Source organism: Phragmites australis, chromosome 17, assembly GCF_958298935.1.
Source record: "Phragmites australis chromosome 17, lpPhrAust1.1, whole genome shotgun sequence".
Classification (NCBI taxonomy): domain Eukaryota; kingdom Viridiplantae; phylum Streptophyta; class Magnoliopsida; order Poales; family Poaceae; genus Phragmites; species Phragmites australis.
Genome location: NC_084937.1, coordinates 26,628,509 through 26,650,844, shown reverse-complemented (window position 1 = coordinate 26,650,844; position 22,336 = coordinate 26,628,509). Strand labels below are relative to the sequence as shown.

Here is a 22,336-nt window from a genome sequence, read left to right as displayed (position 1 = left end):
ACTGAAACTAAATAATAGAAACACCAGTGAAAATACCAGGCAAGACAAGCTTACTCCTGCACGAATAGTTACATTGCACTGACGTAAAACATACGACATCATCCAGGGAAAGTTGCAAACCAACAGCTGTGACAGTACAGAATTTCTGTAAAATTATGCCTCGTTTGTACACTGGTGTATGAAAACTAGACATTACATCAACTATAACAGATGTTGTAGAACAGGAGGAAAAAACATCTGGCAGTGCTAAGCTCTGGAAACCAAGCTACTCAATTGGCTAGGAAGAAAGAATTAACCCGAACAGACAAGTTTGAAACCAAGCTACTCAATTGGCTAACAACTGTATTCTGCCCATTCAGCCTCATGGAATCTGACTAAGACGGTAGTTAAGCTCCGCTCGCAATGGGCCGCATCTGTATCATTTAGAGTGGTTACTGCAAGAAAATAAAATATGTTAGTGTAAACTCCTGAACATGAAGCAAATATAAGACAACATATAAGTGCATGGTCCACCACACATTGATGTCCTTAATCCATGTACTATCATATCAATGAAAATGACTACTATCAGTTTATAGTATAGGTGATTATAGTCAATGACAATGTACACAAACCTTTGGAACAAGCCTTGCTGACCGTCTCCGTAATGTAGAAGGCTTGGTCTGTCTAGCAGAAGCACTTCTTAAGCTAAGTACTATATTTCTGGGAGGCTCACCATATGCTGGTGGCGTCTTACCCTCTAACTCAAGCTCCTCAGGATCACACACTCTATTTTTGTCAGCAGAGTCATGACTTTGGGCTGACCTGCAAAGCAAAGGAACTCTGTAAGTAGGTAACAAGTTGCCAAAAACAGAAGTATGAGCAGTGTTTGCAAAGAACATACTCTGCACCGCGCTTTGAAGTCAGGGGGTCAATAGCATTGTCCTGCAGAAAGAGGAAAACGCTTAGTCAATAATTTGCTCTAGGACCACCAAGTAACTTCACACACCAAACAAAAATTCCATACATCGTTATATGTTAAGAGAACACAACCCAACGAAAACACCACAAATTCCAATAATAAAGCACCCTTCATCATGCACACAGAGCATCATAACATCATATACAAAACAGGCAGCCACATAAATGGAATGCTATTTTATAATAAATGAAGTTTTTTTTCCTTCAAAGAAACATAGCCAGTACAAGGCAATGTAGTTAAATAAAATGATAACAGCACAGTGCAGGAAAAAAAAGACCGGCACTGGAGTTGGTAAATGTAATTTCTTAATTTGTTCCTGGTTTTCTGAGTGGAAGCTGTAATGCGCTGGAAGTTTCGCCAAGTCAGTACATGAAGGCACTGGTAATTAATACCAAAAATGCCAGCTAAAGAGGTCAGTGGAATATCAATTACCAAATATGCAGGTTTGCAGTTGCAGAGCTAAAAGTGAAACATGTAGACTTTGCCATGGACCGAAATAATACATTTACCAGCTTTCCTTCTCTTCCCCTTTTACTACAAAGTGCAAACCAGTAAGATAAGTCAGCCATGCATTTACTAGTTGGTGAGAGTTGACACTAAAACTAGTTGAAAGTGAATCTTGCATGGATGACTACAGATAGAAGACACAAACATCTAACGATTAGTTGAAAACAGGCAAGTAAGCATGAAATGATCATTTTGTTCACAAAAAAATAAACTAGGAAAAAGTGATGCAGGGAAAAAATATTGCATCCGTGCCTTAGGTGATTTAGTTAAACAAGAGGAACATGATACTTCAAAGAAGTGCTTGCATGGCCCATAAAGGCATTCTGACAAGTGTGAACAAAGTTAACAATTTGAGGCTAAAAGAAGAGCTCAAGCAAGGCTAACATTGTATAAGGCCATCAATCTTGTAGCTGCTAGCTGGAATGTTCCCTTTGGAAATAACAAAAATAATGCCTGATCGGCACATGAATATGAGCATTATTGTACTATTTTCAATACTATCAATTCTAGGATTTTTCGAATCCGCATTTTATTTAGAAACTCCACATCCAAAACTTCTACGGAATTTAGTCCATCAGTCTATTCCACCGCTATTAAAAGAGCTGTGTAAAATCACAATTTTTCCGAGTTCCGAAAACCCCAGAAGGAACCTTGCCTGGGTTGTTCCATCTAGTTTATCATTCCGCTCTTCCATGCAAGTTTTTGATTGATCAGACATGCAGCACCTTCCAGTTACATTAGTTGGTACCAGGGTGGATCTTGGAAGTCTGTGGCTAGGAAGCACAAGATCTATCTACACGCTGCACTGTTAGAAGCGCAGCATGCTGAGAAGGCTGGCTGTTCTGCTGAACATGGAAATAAGTTCTTGTGTGGTGGTCCTGAACACTACCAATGCGTAGAGGGTATTAATGGTGATTTGACATATCATAGGTTTGGGCCGAAACCCTAACAAAGCAATTAGTGGCCATGAAGGTTCAGATCAAACAGCACGTCCGCACTAGGAGACGGAGAAATGCACCTATTGATCATGGATATGGAGGTACTCAAGCCCTTTGGTTCAAGAGCAAGCCAAGTCAACATATTCCATGTTGATTACCCATATGGTCAGAGTGTTACAAACATGCTGGACCAAGATTGCTGTTGCAATATGTTTTAGCAAGTCATGACTCCTACAGTGCCTAAGAAGTGGTGCTTTTGCATCCTAATGAATAATTTGATTGTTTTCACGGTTAAACCAACTTACACGCTTTAATTAAGTTTATCAAAACTTAGGTTCACTTACAAGTCACAGATCACTACTATCAGAGTGACATAGAGAAGGTTGTTACAATCATAATCTAGAAGATGAACTCAGGGATGAGTTTCGACAAATTGAGTTCTTCTAGCCTAGAAAAAATGGTGCACTAAAAACACATAACATATGGGTACCAGATGATTTAGCTCAACTATGAGACACGAAAAATAAAAGAGTGCTTCCTTGGCCATATAATCCTTATGTGTTTGTACTTTGTACCACAAAAATGAAAATATGACATCATAATGATTCAGAAACAGAGAAAAAGAATTCAGGCGAAAGAGAAGGGACATGCATGGCTGACATCAAAAGGTCATTAATGATGGATTCCGAGTTTAGGGAGATTTATCACCCTATGTGTTTGTACCAGAAAAATGAGACATAAGAAACAAAGAAAAAAAAACAGGTCGAAAGAGAAGGAACCATGTCATTAATCATGGATTCCAAGTTTAGCAAGATTTCTTGCTGAATATAAACGTTATTTAGTACTTTCGAGTCCACTTATTTTTGGTACTTTGAGCTTCTCGAGGTCGTTCGTCCTGCAATATTAGACTATTCCTTTATTAATTAAACTACCCAGTAGAGATTTTTTAAATCCTAGATGTGGGAAATTTATCTAGTTTACCCTTTTTCATTCTTTTCGCCCCTCTTAAATTTGCCCACTGTGGGACACCGTCCTGCTGCAACAAAATGGATGCAAAAGAGGCTCAAACCAACATCTCCTATATTCTGCTCTCTGGATGTTGTCCTTCACAAGCCACATGGTTGCATAGTTGGGCCAGGTGCCCAGGTCTGAGAGGATCCAGTTTGAAAGTTGATATTTGATTCTAGTCCAATTTACAATGGCACATGGCTATTTGTTACAAAAGGCCGTCAAATGTTACAACTAAGTGGCTCAACTATGGATTAGTGATAAGAGGAACAAAGTGGTAAACATGATTAGTATAGCCCTGATGTGGACCTTATGGAAGATGAGGAATGATTTGCACTTTCAGAAAGTCACATGGTCTAGCTTGCAGGTGATTTGGCACAGATTGTGGAGTACTATAAGTCATTGGCAGATGCTGTGTCCGGTCATGGCGATGAAGAAGCTCAAGACTGAGAACTGACAAATGCGCTGCATTGCTATGTAATAGGATAATTGTTTGCAATTGTACTTTCCGGGGTCTCCTTGCTGGCAAGACACGTTGTATACCATGGTTTTCTTGCAGCACTTTTGTGGTTATGGAGATAAAAACTGTATGAGCTAAAACTGTAAACTCGTTTCATATTAATGGAACTGGGGAAACACCCTTTTATTCTTAAAATGTTAAAATGTTACAACTAAGAGCTTGAACCAAATTACCAATTAAAATATGTAGATTGAACCTTACTTGGTGAAACACAATGTCAAATTCTGCCAACTTGATCACTTGTTGGGTGCCAGTAGAAAGGATTGAAGGAAGAAGGGCTATAGGATAACAGAAAAAGCACCATGGTAAATTACATGCAAGACCCTGATTGTGTGAAACTTGAAAACACAGAACGCACGCTCATGTGATTCATGCATAGTTGAAATTGTTAAGTAGAAGGCCTAGAAGCCAGAAACACATCCAATTTAATAGCAGTTTCCAATGCATCATCTGCTGCTACATCTAATCAAGCTATTCAAATATTGATCTTAAGCAGAAGACTGATTGTACCGTCATGAAATAAAGCTAAAGACAAGATCATAACATGCTCTAAAAGGACCATGAGAAGAAGCTAGAACATGGCTAGTTAAGAAACGTGTATCATAAAATATCAGCACCACCAACACACATATTTTCTTAGGCGGCATTAAGGTACATCTAATTGTTTAATTAATATCAAGTACAATGAAGTTACCGAAGCAGCAGATGGTGATGTTGGGTTTGTGAGGTCAAAATTCCTGGCAATACAATAATCCGCCAAACTAGCATCTGATTGGGCATCTGCAACTGGCACTTTTGCTACCGTCTGCCTGGCTAATTGACAAGAAATTGACAACCTGTCACCAACACCTGTATCCTTTTTCAATGCTGCTGCCTCCATTGGTTCCATTCGGACTTCATGAGTATCACCATAGTGAGCAAGTTGAGCTCCTCCAGGAATATCTACAGTTTGTTTTCCATCAGATTTTGGACAGGAGTCCTCATTGGAGGCACTTCTAATGACATCCCCCGAGGAAAAGGCAGAAAGACTGTCAGTATCAGCAACTGAAACATTTTTAGTACAACCAATCTTGCCAGAAACTTTGGTTTTTCCGGGACTCATCGTGTCTTTATGTCCAGTTGGTTGTACAGAAGCATCAACCAGGGATGCAGTGATTCTTTCGGACCGCATGAAGACAACAGCAGATTCTGGAGGAACCACTTCATTATCCAAAGCACCAGCTATCATATCAGATGTCATATTGTTCTGAATGTCAGCTGTTAAACATGGTGAAGATACCACTGGAGCTCCCTCCTGATATCCATAAAGTACAATTGAAGTACTAGGCAATGTGGATGCAGATGACACTGAGTTTACAGTTGTTGTATCAGCTAGATAAGGCTCTGAGCGAGAATTATCACCAACGTCTAAACCAAGTGATGAGTTAGTGGAAGGAGCGATGCTCTCAGCTCCCTTGCTTTGTATGTCTACAATGATATCCCCAGATGGCGAGATAGTGATATGATTATCCTTACTTACCAAGCTGCTAATAAAGCTGGAGGAATTCCCAGGTTCACAATGAGGGGGAATGCACACTTCTGCCTTGATGTTCTTGGCCCAAGTTGAGGGAGTGGAGTCCAGATCAACAACAAGGTTGATACCCTCATCTGACATTACAAAAAATTGAACAGGAGTAGCATTTTCTGATATCATATCAGATGTTCCAGAACCCTTATCTATGGCATCTTCTGTATTTCTGAGAGGAGTGGAGACCAGACCATTATCATTTACAGGACATTTATGGATAATAGGGGCTGAAGTTTGATCAATAATGTTAGCAGGTGGACCATGATGTTCATTAGCAAGTTCTGGATTTGTTGACTTATTTGCAATACCATCAGCACTTTGAGATTGTATATTATGAGCATTCCCTGGTTCAGAAGATGAACGACCATGACAGTATGGTCTTCCATAGTTGATAGAAACTGGAGATATACTAGTACTGGTATCAATCCCCTGCTTGAGGAAACAGAAATAGAATTATGAAATCTATTTACAAATGAGCAAAGCATTGCGTAGATACATGGTGAAACAGTCTTACATGTCAAACTAAAATAAACCAAAAAACTTATTGTTGTAAATGGGAAAACATAAATCCAATAATATATCAACGATTAAGCGGCAGAAAATAAGGTCTAAATCGGATATTAGAATCCTAACATTCAAGCTTATTGGACAAACCAAAAGCATTCACTACTACAGCTGCACTGTAAACATGAAAATCAATACTTTAATTCAGATCCAAGCACAAATAAACAATCACGGAACAAATCTTTCTCCAGACATAAATGTTAAGGATTCTTTACAAAACCCAATAAGCACTGCAGAAGAAGTGTCACTCTCATATTTAGCTTTGTAAGTTAGAAACAATATTTATCAGTAAATCAAGTCCATTTGAAAGAAAAAAATATTTATATGTAAGAAGTCATTAGAACTGCAACACGCATTAGCAGGATGCATGAAAACCCATCCTATATATAACTGTAGGCCTGGGCCAGTGTTCATAAAATGATATGAATTCCCAAGGAAATCAACATCTCTGATGACTTTCAAAATTATCAAAACTGAAGTTCTTAGTTACAACTATCATATTTTTAAGACTTGCAAGGGAAAAAAACCAATGATCAGAGTTTCTTACCCTTTTCGATGTTTCATCAACTGCTGTTTGAGGTCCTTTTTTATGTTTTGCATGCACAAGTGGCCTATCATCATCTCTGCCACTACATGGGCTTCTTTTATGGTTAATCTGGCTGCCTGCAATTAATTAGGCTGTCTGTAATTCATACAGTACCATCTTCCTGAGCAGAAGTGTCTGGCAAAATGAACCGTTGAGTAAACATTGGCAATCCGCCAACTATGCTTAATATAAGAAAGATTCTGCACATACATGTGGATGCTTCTTTGACACTTGTTAACAGGGTAGAAGAGGTAGCAAGAGATGCCTGTGTAAAACAAAACAATTATTTCCTTTCAGATTCCGAATTTAAAGTTCCCTTAATTTCTTCTGACAAAAGAAAAATGATACGAATAGGTACTAAATTTTAATTAAACCTAAAAGAGGGGAAAACAATGATGAAACTAGCTCGATTTCTTTGTGCCAAACTCGGAATTAAATATAATAGATTCAAACACCACATATTGCTTACCTCAAGCAGCAAGGCGAGCGAGCTTGCTAGCTGAGTGTGAGTCTTGTTTGCGGGGAGTTTATACCTTTTGCACAAAGATTGGAGCTCCTGGTAACTAAGTCTGAGGAGATGTTTTTTGCTCTCCTCATACCCCATCAGATTGGCTATAGCAACACAAAGAGACATTGCAGAATCAGTCCACTTTACTGTCATTCATCAACAGTGCAAGTAAAATTATCACACAAGGAAAAAAATTGTCGCTCGTAATTGCGCTAGAACTAATTCACACAACGGCCATCAGGCACAGACCACCAGTTGTGCATACAGTACCTATCAGAAATAATGAAGGGGTAGGGGCTCCGAAGCAGTGGACCATACAAAGAAAATAATAACACAGAATCCGAGCACAAGACTAGGTTCGACAGAGCAATACACCAGATGGCACGCCAACAGAACAAGCAGTCAAGCACCTTCCTGATTTGCTCGTCACACTACCCACCCTAGGATAGAATTGAAGACAACTGGGCAAAACCTACGAAACACACCACATCACATTCACCAAGGCAGGTAAATGATCGTAATTATAAGAAGAGTACTCTTATAAGAACATGCATCCCTCGCTTCCGTGGTCCAGTCGCAGACGAGCAAGCCTCTCTTCTCACTCCACCATCATCACGCACGCGCGCACAGAGAGAGAGGGGGGGGGGGGGGATTACAAATTCCCGAACGATCCGAACAAACCTGGAGCAAAGCAGATATAAGCAAGCGGGCAAGCCAGAGGAGGCGACACCCGAATCGGCCGGAACCGCCGAAACCAACCAAACAGCCAAACGGGATGACACGCGAGAGGGAGCAGGCTCGCATGCCTCGGCCCCAGCCCGCCCGCCGACCAGCGGCGAAGGGAGTGGGCGGACGCCGAGCGAACGAGCAGCGGGGTCAGCGCGGCGCCGTCGAATCGAAACGAGAAAGAAAGGGAGGCGAGCGCTGGCGTGGGGATACTCACGGTGGAGGCGGAGGCGGCCGACGAGCGGCGAAGGTAAGGCCACGGCGCCGCACGGACGGGGAATGGAATGGAAGGGAGGCCCGGCGCCCGGGGCTGGGGCTGGGAAGGAAAATTTCCTTCCCCGGGGCTGGGGCTGTGGTTTGGATTCGGTCGGATGCGAGAATGGTCAGGGTCAGATGGGCTATTCGGAGCGTAGGATAAAATAAAATAGTAAATTTTACGAACCTACACCTATTTATATTAAAATATCGTAAAACTACAATTATTTATGTCATGACTAACGTAAAATTACAATTTTTCACTCTAGACCTACAAATCAACCACATATTTTATTTTAGTTCCAAGTAAATACCATTTCTATCAAAATTTACGCGAATTGCAGACGAGAAGAAAGTAAGGTTGCGCTTTGCAATCGGCCGAGCATGAGCAATGTACCGCCACTTCCAAGCTGCCGAGGAGGACGGTAGCACGCGCCAGCCCGCCGCAACGCCAAGAGGTAGGTAGGAGCCGAAGTGCGCAAGACTCGCTCGACGCCTGGAATGCGCCGCTTGTGGACTGGGCTGGCAGCGGAGGGTATTTTGTTTATTGGTATTTTCGGTTTTTACAATTTTTACACTATATATACCGTAAAAACGGACGCCTAGATCTCAGTGATTTGATGATACCGCACAGAACTCCGATTACTGATCAAATTGAGTTCACCAGTTTGGTTTGGCAATTGCGGTGTGATCTTTTGGGTTTCGGTGATAAAATGAACAACCCTAGACATGGGCTCATGGCGCTGCCATAGTGCGTAAAAAAATTTTGGCTGATGCGTTCACATGCCGCACCACTTAGCGCCTGCCAGATCGAGCAGGTTTTACGATGAGTCTGGGCTCGTCAGCGGGAATCGGTGGGCCAGAGTTTGGGCTTTGGCTCGACCGAGCCAGCGGGTCGTGTGCAGAGCCCATCACCCATCCACTGTGCAGGGGATCCCCTGGGTTGGAATTTCAATTTGAGTGTTGACGACGTTTCCAAGAAGTCAACGCTGCTTCAGTTTGGAAATCATTTGTATGGGCAAATTCGGCTTGAGAGCACTAATTTCTTTTTCTTTTTTTTAAGACACTAAGTATCAATTTTTAACTAGCGGACACTACATAGCATTATTAAAAAACAAAATGATGGAGTATCTGATTAGTTTAGAATTGAGAAGGAGGAGAAAAGATTTCCCGATTATGCCACTATTGATGTATTTTGAGCACATCCATTACGTGATTTCAAGAAGTTATGTGTGAAAATGTTGAGGTGGGATATGGTAACTTGGAACTACACGACGTGCGGCATAGCTATCTTGAGCATGTGGGGACGAGATCCTCTAACTTCGTATGTTCAACGTCATGGTGTGCAATGGACCAAATGCGTCGTTAGTTCCATCTAACAGCTAGATTGACTTTGGCTCCACGCGTGGCTCACGTGACTTGATCGCATGGTGGAAGCAGAGGCGGCAAGGGGCATCACAAATGATGAGGGATTGAAGGAAAAGGTGGTAGCGCCAAGGTTTTGAGGACAATAAGAGGCGACACGGGCGGTGAAAATGGAGTAGGCCTCAAAGATGCAAGTTGACCCCTGTCTTTGATTCACTCACTCCCTGTACTTCATCGTGCTTCGCCGATGCCTAACGCCCGGCGCCATCACAAGCTCGCAGCATAGCAACCACAAGCACATAAGAGCAGATGAGGAAGCGAAGCAGCTCAAGAAGATTCGTTGCGGCAAAGATCGCATGGGATGATGTCGTTACCTTCCTCGAGGGCAAGGGTGCCTAATTAGTACCTCAAATTAGCATAAAATTCAGAAATTTGGAGAAGGCTTGGATGTTGAGAGTAAAGGTGAATTCATTTATGGTGCTGGTCGGAGTTGGAGGAGAGAGGTGACGTGTGGCGGGCTTCGTTGGTGGTAGCGCTAGCTAAGGTGCGACACCTCGCCGTAAGAGGTTGAAGATGTCTCTGGGAGTTGCGCGCATGAAGAATTGGTGCTGCTCCCCTCGTCCTAGCGTTTGAGAGGTAGGTGCAGGCGTGCAGCGGTGGGAATTTTTCTTGGCGAAGTGTTATGGGGAGAACGAAAGCAAGGGAGGAAAGTGAGGCCGTTGGATGGAACAAACGGTGGATCCAAGTCGACTGCACACCGTGACATCGAGGGCCCGAAGTCAAATGATCCTGATCCGAGCATGTATCGAGAGGTAGTTTTGACAGATGATGCATTAGACCGATGCCCACGCATATGTTAGAGTTAATTTTGTTTTATGGTAATGTTTTATGGTAAGTTTAATTTTGGTATGCATGATAGTACATATAAAAGTTGAAGCAGTGTCCTAATAGTAGTAAAATACGTGGAGAGTCAGAATAGAAGTAAGAGTCTGAGTATAATTAAGATTATATCATAGTAGGATTCATAGTCTAAGTATTTAGTTCTTATATAATGAATAGTGGTGACACCCTACAATATGATATGATAAAAAAAATTATGGTTGTGAGTTGTAATATGTACACGTGTGAGAAAATAAAAGAGCAGTGTGTGTTTGGCATTCTTGTGTTATATGTGATTGTGTCGATCCTGCGAGAAACCAAAAGCAAAGCCCCTCTCGTTGGTGCTAAGTAGGTGCCGCTGGTGCACCGAGACCTCATGCCATCAGCCTCAATTCTATGGATGGGCGGTGAAACCAAAGAAGCTAGGTAATGATTTGTGTTTGAATAATGAGTTGATTGACATACGTTCTAGCTACGATGATCAAATGACTGCATTTTGAGACATTGAACTCGATTCCTCTATGTAGTTCAAGGTTGAGTTCTCAAGAAAAAAACAACAATTTTGCCTCTCATTTTCTATAAAACAAACGAGATGCCAAAATTCGAATTAGGAATGTCCCTAGAGTTAAAAGCAAAATAAATTGAAAACATTGTTTTCTTTAAATTTTGTGTTCTACAGCAGCAACCACACCTGTTCTTGTGTTGAAAACAAGACAGACACAGACAGTTAGGCCCACTAACATTTTATACCCAGAACCCTGCGAGCTCATTTCTCAGCGACCCAGCACCTCTCCCACAGTAGCATAGTCTGTCCCTGTGCCCCTAGTCTCTGGAATGGGAATTTAAACTGGTGAAGTCAGTGATTTTATATTTATGTGATCCGTATGATTTAAAATAGACGAATCAGATCTAATACTATAGCACCGTTACAATATTAATGCTACAGTATTTATAGTTACAATATCATATTACGGTGCTAAAGTAACGGTACTACTCATTCCCTAGTCTCTGCGGAAGTCAGCTGATTTCGATCATCCTCTCCCAGTGTCCCACGACCCCATCGACCTCCCCTCCTCAGATCTCCCAACCCGAACCCTAACCAAGCAGCACCATGGCGATCGCGGCGCGCGTCCTGCGCCGCCTCCCGCTCCATCTCTCCCCTTCGCTCACCCGCCCCTTCTGCGCGGTCTCCCCGGCCCCCGCCGCCGCATCCGCCAAGGTCGCCGACCGCATCGTGCGCCTCCTCGCCATCGATCCCGACGGCGGGCGCCGCGATATCGTCGGCCTGTCCGGGCAGACCCTCCTCCGCGCGCTCGCCAACGCGGGGCTTATCGAGCCGGCCTCCCACCGCCTCGAGGATATCGAGGCGTGCTCCGCCGAGTGCGAGGTCCACATCGCGCAGGAGTGGCTCGAGAAGCTGCCGCCGCCGTCCTACGAGGAACGGTACGTCCTCACGCGAGCGTCCAGGAACCGCGAGCTCAACAAGCACGCACGGCTGGGCTGCCAGGTCGTGCTCACGCCGGAGCTGCAGGGGATGGTCGTCGCCGTCCCCGAGCCCAAGCCATGGGACATCCCGTAATGGCGCAGAAAGGTGCGGCCTTTGACGATGCGAACCTTCGTTCCTTTCCCGGCTCGGCGGTGCCATCCCTTTTATGTTTCGGATTTGATGGAAGAATAATGATTTGATGGGCAAAACTTAATGTTGTTTGTTAACTTCTGCCTCCTTTGAATGTGGATTATGTGGATGATGTTATGTGGAATCCCCTTGCAATTATCTCAGTTTAATTTTTCATGGTTTGCAAATGTGATAAATGGTTGGTCTTGCAGCGCAACATAGCCTCCCTTTTCCATTTGATATCAAGTATTAACGCCAGTATGACTAAATGCTATGATCTATTGTCCCTTGTGTTTGAATCGTTACAAATAGTAATCAACTTGATAGAAAGGTTCTCAGCCCTCTACTGGGTTAAAAATGCTGTTAATCGCAAATGTGCCTATCACGGAGTATGGTTTTCAGGTACAGCCAATTTCAACTTTTGCTACAACTTGCAACCAAGGTAAATAGAGTTGGTAATATAATCCATCTTTTGTGGATGTCTTGTTTTGGGGAGGATGGTCGATTACTCGATTTAAGTTGAGGAGGGAGGCAATCTTCAGAAAGATCTGAACAATATGGTCGATTACGCGATTGAAGTTGAGGAGGGAGGCATCATGAGCCTGAATGAATTAACTGTCGACCTAGTCCCTTATTTCGTTCATTCTTGACGACATATGAATTAGAAGAATGTTAATTCTGAAGGGCCAAAATCCGTCGTGGCCTTGGTTCTGTTGCATTTGTGATCCTAGTCCCATTGACAGGTTAATAAGAGTTGAAAATGTGAATTTTACAGTAGCCAACAAATTGGACATATTTAACACTATTGCACATGCATTATGTTCTGCATATTGTGAAAATGTGCTACTTGGAGAAGAAAAGATTACGGGAGTCGGGAGCTAAAACTTGTAATATATGCTTGCACTATCAGAGAACTAACAATGAGAGACTCAAAACACAAAAAATGCAGAGCCCACATGTTGTCATACCATTTTAATTGAACAATTGTTGGGTTAAAGAACTAGCCTGTGGCGATTGATCATGGTCTTTTAGATGTTTGAGGCAGGTTTGTTGCCATTTACTGTTATCTTCACTATCACGCTTAGGCTCCTATTTACTATTTTTCCTACAATTCTAATTGCTACGAGTTCTAATGCCTAAACCCTAGCTCCACGTGACTACATCTAAATGTTCATTCTTAAATATAAACCCAAAATATTCATGCCTAAATTTAAACCCAAAATATTCATTCCTAAATCTAATTCCTAAATGTCTCCTAAATTTAAACCCTAATTCTAATTGTCTAAACTCTATACAAACCTATTCCTAAATATAGTGTCTAACCTACATTGTTTGGAAAAGAAGAAAAATTACCGTCGGGCTAGTGGAAACATGGCCGCCGGTCATCATCGCGGTTGGGGCCGCCCGCTACCTCCCTGTCCCATCGCCTCCTCTCTCTCCAACGCGCCTCTATTTAGCCGTCGGGATCCGATGGGTCTTGCTGGGGTGGGCCGTGGACGGAATGTGCAGAGAAAATCGATATGTTGAGGCGAACAGGGTACATGAGTGGAGCCCACATGATGAGGAAGGCTCAATATTCGGCCCAAGAAATGAGCAGTTGGGCCGGTCGGGAGAAAGCACTGGCCGGTTGGGCTGGGTTGCAGTGAAGCTTCGCCTGTCGCTGCCCCGCTGGCCCTTGACGTTCACGAGCGCAATGTCCTAATTGTATCGGACTGCATGGAGGTTATCCCTAACGAGTGTAACGACAATTTAAGCAGCTGTTGAATGCTCTTGATTCAGATCACGGAGAAATCAAAGCAGTTCCAAGAGGCCAGGTTCTGCCGTGAGGGATGGCAATCCGAATACTGAAGCACATAGTTTAGCAAAAGGGTTTATCTCCTCCTCAATTAATTGAGATAGTGTATTTCTCTCAGTCACATTTCTATAACGTTTGATCATCCAGCGTTCAGATCGAGTACACCTACTAACCTTATCCCTCCACTTCTCTCTCTCACGTTTAATCTTCCTCAATCGGTCCATCTCGAGTCTCGACACGAAACACAAACACCGCCATCGATCCCTCCTGGAGCGCCACTTCCTGGACTCACCGTCACCCTCGTTGTGACCGGAGAGCCTCGTCGGCTCTCCTCCTCCCTCCCCCGGCGCACCTCCTTCCTCATCCTGTCATTCTTCTTTGAATCCGACTCGACGCCCCACCTTCACCGCTATCCACGACCGCCTCCATCACTAACCACTATAAGTGTGACGCCCCCACTGACCTTCACTATCCGTCGCCCACCACCACCACCACCGGTCGATCGACCTCCCCGGCGATCCCTCTAAGGCTGCCGACAAGCTGCCGGTAAGAGGTAAATCCCTAAACCCTACAACCCCAAATCCCTAACCCTAACTCTTAATTCTAGTTCAAATTTAGATCGTTGATAGCTTTGCAAATTTTCATTTAACTGATGAGGAGCAAAACTGTTAGCAAAAACGGTTGTTAGCCTTTCAATTGGACGTCATGTGTGGTATGTGTCACCACCTGACATTTGCTTCGTACCTATGAACATCTATATGAAATAAAGTCCCTTAATTCTGCTAAAAAGGAAAACTTGATCCAACTAAATTGTAGAGTTCTTTTACGGTGGTCCATACTAACTAGATGTGGGAGGTAGTATAAACTTAATCCGACGATCTACGTAATTAGATATTTTAGTAATTATGATAGTTTTATTAAAATTACCCACTATGCTATTCAGAGCTACGACAGTAATTTGCATGTCCATATTCTATCTATACTTCCATGCCATTTATTTTTTTCTAAAAATACCATTATACTATATATACTTCTACCCAGTGGCAAAGCTTGGGCCAAAACTCAGTATGGGCCGAAGACTGGGCCGTTAGTATGGGCCATAGTAGGGTCAAATTCTAGCCATAGCCATTTCAATGATGAATTGAAGCTTTTTTTGTTAGGCCAGGGGGCCACAGCCCACCTTGACCTTATTGAAGCTTCGTCCCTGCTCCTCCCATATACTACCTACACTACCTCTAGATAATTATTAGTGTTCTAACCGATCTAGACCGTCCGATCCAAAAAATAGATGGCTTGTTGCTTGTCGAGGAACAGAACAACAGAGCCACGACATCCATGCCATGGCTGTCTCCCTTCTCCTCTTGGTAAGTGCATTCCATGGTAGGAAATCCACCGGCGTCTGTTGGATAAGCTCCAGAGAAGAGAAAGGGAATTTCTTATTATACTGTTATATGTAAGAATTGGAATGACAGGAATGCTATCACACACGGTAATGCGCGATTCTCGGAAGAGGGTTCGCTGAGAACTCTATCGGCGCTATGCCGAACACTGTACCAAATCCGAAAACCGGTGGATGTTGTATTGAAGGGGAAAACAGAGCTGGGGGTTTCTCCTAGAGCGAGAGAGTGTGTCCAACAGGGAGACAACGTGTCCATAAAGGCCAAAATAAAGTGGAGACCACTAGATACAGGTTGGTTAAAAGTGAATGTTGATGGAAGTTACATAGCAGCCGCCGGAGGGGCGCGTGCCGGCATCATTATCAAGAAAGCTAATGGAGAGACCCTGTTGTCAGGTTGGCATATGTTGTTCAGCTGTTTCTCAGCAGAAAGTGCAGAGATGGAAGCATGCAAAGAAGGCTTGTCCCTTGTTCTTAATTGGTTCAACGAGAGATCATAATGTCATTGCTCATGAGGTGGCGCAATATGCTAGGCGAGCCAACAGCTCTGCGGTTTGGCTAGCGGGTGTTCCAAGCTGTATTGACCATCTCTTAAATATTGATTGTAACCCATCTATTCCTTAATCAATAAAGATCACGTTCCCCTCGCAGAAAAAAAGAAATCCACCGATGTCTCCTCAATTTGTGAAGCGTGAACCGACGGTGAGGTGAGCCCTCACGGGCTGGCGCACAAACTACCCCGAGGTCACCGAAGAGCTCCTCCGCGGGCACGTGGATCCTCGTTCGTCAGTCTGTCATGGTGCCGAGGCAGACCATACCGACAGCGGTCGAGGAGCAAGTGGGCGGTCGAGAGCCTAAGCTCGGGTTAGGGCAGCTCCAGTAGAGCCCTCAAACCACTATGTCAACATCCCTGTTGTACTTTTTGCTGATCAAAGGGGGTGGCAACTATCTCCAGCAGCTCTGATTTCCCAATGCTACAGGGATGAGGGGAAGAGAAGTACCTCAAATTTGAGGTACTCTCTCTCCTCCTCTTATTGTTAACAGAGATTGACATGTGAGTCTGAAGGAAGGAGAAGAGTAATAGAAAGTAAAAAAAATAAGTAGCTGCTGAAGATAAAAAAATAAAAAATACTGTAATAATATTAAGAGATACTACAATAATATTATAGAAAATAAAATTTTAAAATACCTATTAAAGATGACCTTACTAATCAAAGAAGAAATAGATCCAGGTACCGATGGACCAACAAAGAAAGCTATGGTGGAAGGAGGCTTGATTCCAAGACCAGCAATAGGATCGGATGGGCACCCCACGTCCCCAATCTGCGGTCGACTCGGCTGGCTCAACAACAAAGAACCTGTGAAGAGCACCGCATCGAGCCGTGTCATGCATGGGCCTAGTGGGGCGTGTAGCCCGTAGCTGGGCCAGTCCAGGTGCTTCTACGTCGGCCAAGTCCAGAGAATTTTTTTAAGGAAAATCCAGATAATTTAAAACACCTGAAAGTTGCATGTTCATGCAGCCATCCCTAATCAACATAAGGGACGGTGTGCTCCAAAAAAAAAAAAAACATAAGGGACGGAATGCGTCCAACCATCAACGGCCATCGTCTCTGCCTCTAAGTTGTGGCGGTCATCGGGGAAATGAAAGAGCAGATTCACTAGTTTTGATTTACTTCATGTTAATCGCGTGCATCTATAATGTTTCTGATAATTCAGGAACCGGCATTTAAACTTTAGATTTATAGATAGATAAATTAATCATCCATGTCAAAAACAAAAGACAACATTGTGCTTGCGACGCGACTTGACCAACTGAGAGCATTTAGCTCAAGTCAAATATTTGAGCAAACTTGTAAATTGCAACAGTCCCATTGACGACCCTACAGCAACACCAGTCCAACTTATATATATTCTTAAGACATAGACAGGTCTGTCAAATACTTGCTAGACAACGATAGCACTGCAGGTCTGTAAGATAGTACTTGCCAGATGAGCAGAACAAGGACCACAATAACCAATACTACTCCAATAGTCTAATTGAGAGTCCTTCCCATAAGCTCAGGTACATCAAACCTATCCACATCAAGTCCCCCATGATACCAATACGGCTCGGGCACAGGCCACCTGTCATCCAATATATATTTTTCCAATGTAAGTTTGTTATTGAATATATAGTTTATGCTACCACAATTGAGAAAACAGAAAGAATACTTGTTTTTCCTTTTCTTTGTCCTTCCACCATCTTCTACGTAAAGAGGACGGGGACCGAACATCCCACTGTCATCCAACATATTTCTTCAATGTAAGTTCATAGAATAAGTATTATGCCTACCCAGTTAGCATTGAGACATGACAGAAAAAAATTACCTTTCATACAATGGTAGTGGGTATTCAATCGCAGTCCATAAAACTTCGACAATCGTACTCTCTGGCAGGAAAGGAGTTACCTCACTTCCATCATAAAAGTTCATGCCAACAAAACTCCCATCAAAACTAATAAGAGGGCCTCCAATCCCAGCCTAGTACAAAAAAAAAAGGAAAAGAAAAGCAACAGAAGCAAAGAGATAACTCAGTTAGATTCTGATACAACCATATACACTGACTACCATGTAAACAGTACCTTCTTGATTTGACAAGTGGACAGCTGAAGATCTTTGCAATCAAGTTTGATATCCTTCTTTCTGGGCTTCACTTTCACTTCACCAATTGAGGCCATTAATATACCAAATACAGGGTCACGCCCTATAGCTACTACTTTTCCAGATGACTTTTGCTCTTTGTAGAAAATGTCTAATGGACGAATAGCATGGAAACTCTTCTGGACACTGACAATAGCAATATTATAGTTTAAATTATACCATTCCAATCTCCCACTGCCACGTTGATTCGGTGGGAGAAACACCTCAATCTGCAATGATAAAGTGAGCTCAGCTAACCATCATATACTTAAAAGACCACGAAATGATTAGGAGCACCAACCCTCAAGTTCTCATCAATATCATCTTCATTATAACGACTTCTAACCAAACTGGCTGAAGTCAGCACAGCAGTGAGCTTGGCTCTGCCTCCATGCCACTTTATAAGCAAGCCTGTGCATGCAAAAAACCTCTCGTCTCCTACACATCATAACTTTAATATTAGTTAGTGAAGATGAAATACTTGCATGGAAAAGTAATGAGCATACAACTGTAAAAATCACCATCGAATGAAGCAAGTGAGACAACACGACGGGATGTATCTATCACAACTTTTTTTTCAAGTCGCGCCCAGACACGCTCGCAAGAACCACGGGGTAGACGACCAAAAGGGTACCCTTTCCAAGCAAGTGAGTCACCAAACATTTCTTCAAATTGATTAAGCAAACGCCCATTGACTAGTTAAACAAACAAGCTCAGAAGTTAGCTATAAAGAAGTGCACAAGGGAGACGTCAGCAATATCAACAGCAATACTGACGTTCTAGCACAAGTGGTGGTGGCATGGGATAGCCGAGGGCTTTTATCCGGTTAACAGTGGCCACAAATCCTGATGCAATAAAGTGATCGATATTAGTACGCACATGATATGTATGATAACATTCACATAACATTCTGCACGCAATGATCAATAGGTAACACTTAGAATGATGGCTTGGATGATTATTCACACCTGAAGGGACTATGCGATATACACCTGAAGGCAACGAATATCCACGGAAGTGGAGTTCTTTAGGACTGCAATAGAACACAGTAGTTGTTATGACAAATAAACAAATACACAGAATAACTAGCCCAACAGCAAAGCGGTCATACCAACACATGAACCACATCGTACGAAAGGAATATATGTATGAAAAAAAGACTTGAAATCAGGCTTATAAATATTCAACAAAAGACACGGGATTGAGCAGATTCAGATGTCACAAATATAAGTTGCCCTGTTCATATTGTCCGAACAAATTGTTTTAACACTTCAAAATTAAGCACGCGCACTAATTTAGCTACAGGAGATGTGGCCTGACGCAGGTATCCACCAGGTAGAGGTAGCAAGAACAAAATTGCTCTCAATCAACAGGTTAGTGGAAACACCTAAGCTCCAATGCTGTTAGTATTGAAAAATGGCTTACCTTAAAAAGGGGAAGAGGAATCAGGAGAGGGGGTTTGGAACAAATATAAATAAGCTAACAGGGAAAGATAGCTCATAAATACTGGAAGTGCAGAAGACATACTTGAGTATCTGAAAATGCTCTATGCGTTCACGAAGTAAATTCTGTGATAGGAATGTCACATTCTGATCACCATGAAGTGTAAGGTTCATCCCAACAAATCTTGCACCATTTCCTATAAGTGGCCCTCCAAGTACAGCCTAGAACAAAAGCAAAGTGGTACGGTTTATAAAGGAAAATTGCATATTTACTTCAGTGCACATAGATAACATTAGACCACCGACATCATAATGCAATTATTTGTTTCAAGTCTTCCATCATGCATGAAAAAGTAAGAAACAAATCAACAGCATACCTCTGTGAGATCTTGACTATCAGAAACCCAGGTGCTGGGACGTTCTCTATTCAGAGACCCATGTGCGGCCATCAAACTGCCCGACTTGAAGGCACGCCCAGCAGCTAGTACCGAATAGACAGGTGTTGCCTGAAAATCCAGATCTACAGGACGGACAGCTAGGAGGCCGAAGGACGTGACAATAGCAATATCTTCATCATATAGTCCCAAGAGCCCACTGGTAGTTCTATTATTAGGAAGGCGCACTTCAATCTATAGTGGTAAAAACAGTACATGAGGAATAGCAATATCTTCATCATATAGTCCCAAGAGCCCATTGGTAGTTCTATTCTTAGGAAGGCGCACTTCAATCTATAGTGGTAAAAACAGTACATGAGGACAGAATGGGCACAATTAGCTTGAATAAACAAAGCAAAAATGGAGGACACAATGATTAGCAGCACCAACCCTCAATTTATCATCTCTATATCTGTTGGCATTGAATTCTTTAGCCAAACGTGCTGAAGTCACAAATCTTGTTAGGTGTAGTCTAGTTGTTCCGTGTGGTAGAGGTATACCCGAGCATGCAAATAACATCTTATCTCCTGCACAAGATCATGATTCAAATAATTAACAGGTGACGAATAAATACAAAATAGAAAAATACATAAGCATATAGCAGCACAATCACCATCAAACAAAGCAAGCGAGATGACAACGGAAGACAACTCTTTATCCTTGGCACTAGTTTCGACTGTAAAGCCAAATGGTTTCTCTTCAAAAGCACTGTTCGAAACAACTTGATCAGGAATTTTGTCATATCGTTCTGCCTCAGCAGCACATTCCTTGTTATCAAAATCAGCCAACGCCGCCCGAGCCGCTTGAACTAATTAACGAACATGATACACCACAACTGTGAGTGTTCTATTAGGGCAATATTTGCAAGAAAAGGAAGAATCAGCAAATTCAAAATCAATGACTCACTTTTTCTCATTTGTTTTATGGCACGGCTGAAGCCTTTGGGGCCAAAACTCGAGCGTTTTGGGCCATCACTCCCACTTGAAACCAATGATGACTCAAGCCTGTTCCTTCTATTTATGGCTCTCTGCTCCCTACTCACGCCTCTTGTGCAATCAATACCCCCCTTGTTTCCCAGGGTTTTTGCAGTCCTGAAGCAGAAAGTAAATCCAAATGCTTAGTCGAGCAACTAAGGCATCGTTGTAAGGTTTGATCATGATGCCCCAACATCAATTGGAAACCAACAAAAGTGAAGTACCTTGCTACCTTTTATTTTCTCAGGTTCACTGATAATACTATCCATAACAATACTATGAAACATTATGTATTTTGATGGGAAAAATATATATGAAATGCCTTGCTACCTTTTATTTTCTCACGTTCACTGATAATACTATGAAACAGTATGTATTTTGATGGGAAAAATATATATGAAGTGCTCAAAATTAGTATAAAATTGACCTGATTCTGTGCATATAAATGTAAAAAGGCTCCAATTTATCCAAACCCCAGTGTCGTATGGCAAATTAGGAAGTGGTGAAAATATCGGCAGCCGGTTCCTAGCAGCTGCTTAAGATTGCCACAGCGTGTGCAACACAAAAGATTCAAACACAGCAATAATCCAATTAAACAAATATGCGTTAAAAGATGGATCAAGTGAGCAAGCCCAAACAAAATTATTTAACTAGCCACATACGTACATGGTTAGAAAGAACAGAAGTCGGAATTAAACAAGAAAAAAGGCCATAGTATCTGTATGGATTAGCTTAAAGGTTATTTACAGATTGAAATAGAGCCCCATCCAAAATCGGTTAAGTAACTTAGTTGATGTGAATAGAGAGGGGGACTATGATGGATAAACACTATTTAATGGACCAACATGAACATGGATTTTACTTGGACCAACACAAAAAGATACTTGCTTCGAGCCACAATCCAAACATAACCCACTCCAGTTAGATGTATAGTAGAAACTCAATTTGAACTGCTCCGTGAGCAACTGCCCCTAGAACAGCAAGCAAATGAGAAATAGACACTTACATCGCGCAACTTGTCCCGACTGATTCCACGCGCCGAGCAAGGGAGAGTGCGCAGCTTAGCTGGGGAGGGAGGCACGACGGGCACGGGATGCGCCGGGGGTGGATCAGTGAAGAGTGCCGGCGAGATGAAGCAGGCGAATCGAGGATGGATTTTGGGATTTTGGGATCTAGGGTTGAGGCTTGAGGGGCAATCACGGCCTCGGGGTGGCTTATTTTTTTTTTTCTTTCGAAACCAATACGGGAACGGGAGTCGCTTCTTTACAGGGGAGCCATCGAATCGGATAGGAGATCGAATCTGCACCCGTGCGAAGGTCCACTGCGAAGTCCCAGGTGCGGTCCAACTCGTGCGAGGGTGAAGCGGTCGTTCGGCTCCGAATCAACATTAGGAAATACTATAGACCAACAGCACAAATTGAGCAGTTATGCAGAGCCACCCTCCGGAGGCTCAGCGGAGCCGTGCACCGGAGTTCCAGCGAAGTCGGCGCTTTGCAGACCCAGCGGAGCCACCCTCCAGAAACCCAGCGGAGCCGAGCTCCGGATGGCCAGCGGAGCCGGTGCTCTGGAGGACTAGCCTCCGCACATATCTTCCTAAGCTCCGAAGTCACATCGGAGC

General features: G+C 42.9%; 3 protein-coding genes across 16 annotated transcripts; 1 reads left to right on the top strand and 2 right to left on the bottom strand.

Moving 5' to 3' along the window:
* Positions 1–33: 33 nt before the first annotated feature.
* LOC133896777 (uncharacterized) lies at positions 34–8,272 on the bottom strand. Of its 9 annotated transcripts, XR_009905832.1 has the most exons (10): positions 8,103–8,272; positions 7,430–7,840; positions 7,121–7,263; positions 6,862–6,916; positions 6,613–6,728; positions 4,629–5,930; positions 4,136–4,212; positions 1,394–1,495; positions 884–924; positions 702–804 (listed from the first exon to the last, which is right to left on the bottom strand). XR_009905832.1 is itself a non-coding variant. In XM_062337398.1 (9 exons), the coding sequence occupies exons 2-9, from the start codon at positions 7,473–7,475 to the stop codon at positions 432–434; spliced, it is 1,896 nt and encodes a 631-aa protein (XP_062193382.1). In that variant the 5' UTR covers positions 7,476–7,840; positions 8,103–8,272; the 3' UTR covers positions 34–431. The 9 variants fall into 9 exon arrangements, 6 of the variants coding, with proteins under 6 accessions (XP_062193382.1, XP_062193385.1, XP_062193386.1 ...); XM_062337398.1 differs by lacking the exons at positions 1,394–1,495; positions 4,136–4,212 and adding an exon at positions 34–434 and having other exon boundaries at positions 615–804; XM_062337401.1 differs by lacking the exons at positions 1,394–1,495; positions 4,136–4,212 and adding an exon at positions 34–434 and having other exon boundaries at positions 615–804; positions 7,570–7,840.
* Positions 8,273–11,374: 3,102 nt separating this feature from the next.
* LOC133897973 (uncharacterized) lies at positions 11,375–12,181 on the top strand. The gene has a single exon (XM_062338813.1). The coding sequence runs from the start codon at positions 11,496–11,498 to the stop codon at positions 11,961–11,963; it is 468 nt and encodes a 155-aa protein (XP_062194797.1). The 5' UTR covers positions 11,375–11,495; the 3' UTR covers positions 11,964–12,181.
* Positions 12,182–16,915: 4,734 nt separating this feature from the next.
* On the bottom strand, positions 16,916–22,336 carry LOC133897142 (uncharacterized). 6 transcript variants are annotated; one of them, XM_062337733.1, is made up of 15 exons: positions 21,725–22,336; positions 21,146–21,250; positions 20,651–20,835; positions 20,358–20,552; positions 20,135–20,271; positions 19,688–19,939; positions 19,396–19,532; positions 18,837–18,901; positions 18,645–18,713; positions 18,390–18,563; positions 18,170–18,306; positions 17,811–18,098; positions 17,558–17,709; positions 17,413–17,485; positions 16,916–17,316 (listed from the first exon to the last, which is right to left on the bottom strand). In XM_062337733.1, the coding sequence occupies exons 2-15, from the start codon at positions 21,157–21,159 to the stop codon at positions 17,224–17,226; spliced, it is 1,971 nt and encodes a 656-aa protein (XP_062193717.1). In that variant the 5' UTR covers positions 21,160–21,250; positions 21,725–22,336; the 3' UTR covers positions 16,916–17,223. The 6 variants fall into 6 exon arrangements, with proteins under 6 accessions (XP_062193717.1, XP_062193716.1, XP_062193720.1 ...); XM_062337732.1 differs by having other exon boundaries at positions 16,916–17,314; positions 17,402–17,485; positions 21,725–22,334; XM_062337736.1 differs by having other exon boundaries at positions 17,413–17,467; positions 21,725–22,333.